Source organism: Impatiens glandulifera, chromosome 3 (genome assembly GCF_907164915.1).
Source record: "Impatiens glandulifera chromosome 3, dImpGla2.1, whole genome shotgun sequence".
Taxonomy (NCBI): Eukaryota; Viridiplantae; Streptophyta; class Magnoliopsida; order Ericales; family Balsaminaceae; genus Impatiens; species Impatiens glandulifera.
The window spans coordinates 12,077,286-12,083,515 of record NC_061864.1 but is presented as its reverse complement, the minus strand read 5'-3'; the positions used below and the strand labels follow the sequence as shown (position 1 = coordinate 12,083,515).

Sequence of the window (6,230 nt, the reverse complement as noted above, 5' to 3'; positions counted from 1 at the left end):
AATGAATCTAATGGGATAAGAGCTCCCTATCCAATAGGTCCATTGAAGCAAACTTGTGGTTAATTCTTGGAACATTGAATCTCCACGAAACATACAAGTAAACTCTACCTCAATACTAGAATAACAAGATAGTATTGAGTGAAATCAGCTACACTATGATAGCATGCAAACCCTAAACCTTAATACTAGAATAACAAGATAACTCAAGAACTGTGGAACTTAAACAAAAAGGTCTTGCAACTATAAGAACTGTGGAACTTAAACAACGTAGTGATAAACAAATTCCAAGACAATAACTCAATAAGACTTTCTATGCACTAAAACGAAGCTAATACCCAAATCAAGGCCTCGTTTGAGGAAGGGTTATTTAGATTTAATCAAATCATTTCAATCATCCACAAATTACCCTTACTTTATTTGAATAGCATTTTAAATATTAAATAAACATACCCATTTTGAGAACGAAGAGTAGTGGGTAAGCTGCTGCTGCTCGTGGTCGAGTTCTTCAGGGTATCGTGGTGTCGTCGTAGTCGTCCGCTGCTGCTGCTCGTGGTCGAGTTCTTCAGGGGAGGGTCGAGTCGGAGTGGCGAAAGCGAGAGAAGAGAGAAGGGGAAATTAAGGATTCGTGGTTTTGTTATAAATTAGGGCACAAAAATAATATATACGATGAAAGACGTGAATTGTTATTCACGTGTTTCATCTAAAACACGTGAATAAACTCACGCGTTTTATTGTGAAATGCATTTACGTGTTTCATCTAAAACACGTGAATAAACTCACGCGTTTTAATGTGAAATGCATTCACGCGTTTCATCTAAAACGCGTGAGTTTATTCACGCGTTTTAGATGAAACACGTGAATAGCAACATTGTTCCTTGTTCCTTGTTGTTTGAGTTATGTGGCGAATATGCGTGAATAACAACATTGTTCCTTGTTGTTTGAGTTATGTGGCGAATAACAACATTGTTCCTTGTTGTTTGATTATACACAATACACGTGAGTTATGAGGATAAGTTATGATATTGTTAACATAAGTAATAAAGCATAAATAGAAGAATATTCAGTAATATAAACCACCATAAATCATAAATATCCAAATTAAGTATTGTTATAAACCATAAATATCATAAATATCATAAATAAGCCATAAATAGAAGAAGAACAGTAAGTCTAAACAACTCCAAATTAAGTAAGCAAATGCTGCAAATCACAAGCAGCAACAGATTGAAGCAACTTTGTATGAGGAACAACATGTTCATCCAATATGCTTGACAAAGCAGCCGCTGTCTCAAAAAGCCAATTGTCGGGGAGAACATCAAAATCCTTTTCAATTGATCGATACCTGCTGTCTATCTCGAAGTATACTATTATAGTTTTCGCATCCCTTGGCTCAGCAAATGGATAATCTGGATTATCCGATTCTTTAATAGTACCACCTCCAGCAACTATTAACTCAATGAGATCCTGTTTGTAAAGTGTGTTGAAATTCCCTACAAATATAAAAATGTAACCGTCGAACAGTTTCGAACGCTGAAAAACCAACAAAGAAGATAATTTCAGTTATCATGCAAAAAAAGAAAAAGTACAGATAGGAGGAATAATACCAAACTCACATTATTCAACAACAGAAGTCTGCCTTTTCTAGGACCACCTTGGGCTCCATGATTATCATGTTTAACCTCATAAGGTTCCTCATCAACACAGTTTTCGGTTTTCAATGATGATTTTATCCCTAAACAAATGTGTATGAAAATAATTTTTAATCTAATTTAACAGACATATGTATGAAAATAATCGTGTTAACAGAGACTCACAATCAATAGTAAGGACCCATTTCCCGTTCAGAATTGCCTTCAATACTTTTTGAGTTCGGCCGCATGCACCATTGGGATCAGTGTAAGCAATAACATGAGTTACATCTTCTCTCCACTTCGGAGACACCCTTGCACCAAAAGTGCGAGCAAATTCAACTATCAACAACTGTGTAAAACAATAATATAATGGTTATTACATACAAAACTAGTTAATATGGACATAGTAGAGAGAATAGAACATACATTATTTTCAGGTGATAATTGATTGGGACATAAGGTCATAACAGTGTTTGTTGCCTGCATATTATAAAAAAAAAAGAGTTGAACGAACTGAGAAAACAATTTTATTAACAACCATTTTAATACATACCATTTTGTTGAACGAACTGAGAAAACCACAACGGCAGCTCCTGATCTAAATACTACAATATCCATCATTATAAACAGCAGAATATACATCAATAGCTAACCATACAATATTCATGTAATTGAAAATCAACAATCAATCAGTATATATAGGAAAACCAAACCTTAAACCCTAAATACAACAATATCCATGAATATGAATGGCAGAATATACATCGAAACCTAACCCTAAACATAAATACTATAATATCTATCAATATAAATGGCAAAATATACATCAAAACCTAACCCTAAACCTAAATACATCAATATCCATTATAAACAGCATAATATACATCAAAATCAAACCCTAAACCTAAATACATCCATATAAATGGCAGAATATACATCGAAACCTAACCCTAAACCCAAATACTTCGATATACATAGGAAACGGCATAATATACATCAAAACCAAACCTTTACCCCTAAATACACCAATATCCATGAATATAAACGGTAAATATACATCAAAACCTAACCCTAAACCTAAATACTTCGATATACATAGGAAACGGCATAATATACATCAAAACCAATCCTTTAACCCTAAATACATCCATATCCATGAATATAAACGGTAAATATACATCAAAACCTAAGTCTAAACCCTAAGCCCTAAACTGACCTGATGATGTTGAAGAACGATGATGTTGGAAGGATCTCGAAGATGTTGAGGAACGATGATGTTGAGGAACAATGATGTTGAGGAACGCTGATGTTGAGGAACGATGATCTTGATGGATGTGGGAATGGAAAGTCGGCCGCAGTCGGAGTGGGAGGGAGAATCGGGGAGGTTTTGTTTTAAATTAGGGCCTGAAAATTATATATAAGACTAAAGACGCGATTTACCATGGACGCGATTTAATCTAAATCGCGTGAGTTCATCACCGCGATTTAGATTAAATCGCGTGCATGGTAAATCGCGTACATTTAAAAACGCGAATTACCAATCACGCGTTTCATCTAAATCGCGGTGATGAACTCACGCGATTTAGATGAATCGCGTGATTGGTAATTCGCGTCTTTGAGCGTAAGAAATGGCGCCGAAGGGGTATTTCCGACATTTCGCGGGGCAAAAGGGCCCTTTTTGCCAACTTTAGTAGGCGGGGGCCCTTTTTGGAATTTCCCCTGTTATGGGGGCCATTTCATCAAATTTTAAATATCTAAACTGAATAAATACCATTCAAAATATCAAATATTATTAAAAAAATTTAAAATTAATTCTATGATATTTTTTATTTATATATAATTAAAGTATGATAGAAAGTTAGAAGAAGAGTTGACCAGGCGGAGAAAAACTTGTATAAATAACTGTCTCCCCATCTTTGCTCTCACTCATCCAACTCCATACAGTAGTGAGAGAAAGAGAGAGAGATAACCGTCCTCTGAGTTTAGAAACCGTAAAGTGTCGCCGGAGAGATAGATAACTGTCCTCCTCCGACGGCTCCTTAACTGAATCTCACTTTCCAAAATCCTTTACTCAATCCTCCAATGGACCTCAGTAAGGTCACTCTCGAGATTTTCTCCAAGCTCGAGCAGAAATGGCTTTACCACTGCGATGACAAGAAGACGCGAATCCTCAGCATCGACGGCGGCGGAACCACCGGCATTGTAGCAGGAGCAGCTTTGGTTCATCTCGAAGACCAGATCCGTGCCAAAACCGGCGATCCTCAATCTCACATCGCTGATTTCTTCGATATCATCGCCGGAACCGGAATCGGCGCTATCTTCGCTACAATGCTCACCGCCGACGACGGAAATGGACGACCTCTTTACACGGCTAAAGCCGCTGTTAAATTAGTCGCTGACAAACATAGCGAACTGTTCAACGCAAGGAATGTCGGCGTATTTCGCCGCCGGGAGCGATTTTCCGGTAAGAGCATGGATAAGGTACTGAAAGAGACATTCAAGAGAGACGACGGAAAGTCGGTGACCTTGAAGGATACGTGTAAGCCTCTCTTAATCCCCTGTTTCGATCTAAACAGTTCCGCTCCCTTCGTTTTCTCCCGAGCCGACGCGATCGAATCCGCTAGTTACGATTTCGAACTCTGGAAGGTCTGTCGCGCCACGTCAGCGACTCCTTCCGTTTTCAAACCTTATAATCTCACTTCAATCGACGGAAAAACCTCTTGCCTCGCCGTCGACGGTGGTCTGGTCATGAATAATCCAACTTCCGCCGCCGTCACTCACGTTCTCCACAATAAACGTGATTTCCCCTCCGTTAACGGCGTTGAAGATCTACTAGTCCTGTCTATAGGCAACGGACCTCTCAACTGCGGCCGTCCGAAACTCCGTCACAACGGCGATTGCTCAACGTCGACAGTCGTTGAAATCGCAATCGACGGCGTCTCGGAAACGATTGATCAAATGATCGGAAACGCCTTCTGCTGGAATCGCACAGACTATCTCCGAATTCAGGTAACAAATCTCAGTTAATTTGTTATGATTTGGTTAAGATTTGTTTAATGACCCGATAAATCCGCAGACATACAGCACCATATCTGCTGCAATGGGGACCACCATGGAAAAGGTGATGAAGGAGAGAGGAGTTGAGACTTTGCCGTTCGGCGGGAAGCGGTTACTGACGGAAACAAACGGACAGAGGATCGACGGTTTCGTTCAGCGTTTAGTGGCGACGGGGAAGAGTAGTCTGCCGCCGAGCCCATGCAAGGAAACGGCGGTGAATCCGCTTGTTAACGGGCGTTAAATCAAGATCTTTGATTTGATCTGAGATTGAGATTTGGTTTTTAATTAATAACAATGACACTACTACTTAGCTTCCTTTTGCTACTGCCGGTGGGAATATTAATTTTGGCTTTTTTTATTTTTTATTTTCTTGTTATTTGTAATTAGGTAGTAAAAGGTTTCTGAATGTGTGCTCTTTTTAATTTATTAGAAATGAGTTCTCTGTTACCTTATTTCCCTTTCTTAGCTACTCAAAGACTCCTATTACAATGGGTTCTTTTTGTATTACTTAATAATATATTTTATTCACCCCTCTTTTCTATTTTATTCATTTACTTTAAAAAATCCAAATATGTAACCTTCCTTCATTATCAAAATAATATTATGAATTTGTTCATGGCCTTGATGAAATGGCTCTTGGATAGTGATGGGACATGGACTAATTACTTTTATTTTATGAGTGTCATAGTTTAGATTATAATAATAAAGAATTAATTAAGGGAGGAGGAAAGGGGCTTCAGATTTACTCAGGCTTGTTTTATGCGGAGGTGTACAGAGTTATTAAAATGATAAATCATTAATGAATTAAATTATTATTTAATTTTGAAGGTAAAAAGTTAGTGTAACAACTTTTAACTCTTATTTAATGTATTTAATCTAAATAATTTCAATGTCCTAACATTTTCATTATTATTATATATATATATTATGTAAGTGGTCACGGAGGCTCTAGGCTTCTAGCCTTACCACGTTGAACCATAGAGTCTATATGGTACTGAAAATGATTTAAAATATATTTTTTTATAATAATAATAAAAAATGTATTCTGCATATTTTTTAACCAATATATTGGTGCACTTTAAATTAGGAGTGAGCATTGGGTGAATTAATCCGAAATCCAATCCGAATCTTAAATACTATTTAGGATTGGATATTTCGGATTGGATTAAGATCGAATCGGATTGAGTTCAGATTGAATTAAATCGGATTGGATTATGATTATCTAAATTATCCAAACTATCTAAATAAAAATATATTTTTTAATTGATTTTTTTTAATTAAATATTATCTCAATATAATATACATTTTACTTATCATTACTTACTTTGACAACCATATTTATTTTTATTTTTATTATAATTTTTTTAGATTCAAATTTATTAATAATAAAAAATTCGAATTTTAAAAAAAAAATTATTGACTAATTTCAAGTCTGGATTATCCAAATAATTTTCAATCCAATCCGTATCCGATCCGTATTAATTAGTAAATGGTTTGGATTACGAATTAGATAAATTAAGTTTGGATTTAATACGGATCAGA

At 36.3% G+C, this 6,230-nt stretch overlaps 1 protein-coding gene across 1 annotated transcript; it reads left to right on the top strand.

The window, feature by feature from the left end:
- Nucleotides 1-3,555: 3,555 nt before the first annotated feature.
- On the top strand, nt 3,556-5,221 carry LOC124932135 (probable inactive patatin-like protein 9). Its single transcript, XM_047472742.1, has 2 exons — nt 3,556-4,640; nt 4,708-5,221. The coding sequence occupies exons 1-2, from the start codon at nt 3,714-3,716 to the stop codon at nt 4,927-4,929; spliced, it is 1,149 nt and encodes a 382-aa protein (XP_047328698.1). The 5' UTR covers nt 3,556-3,713; the 3' UTR covers nt 4,930-5,221.
- Nucleotides 5,222-6,230: the final 1,009 nt, after the last annotated feature.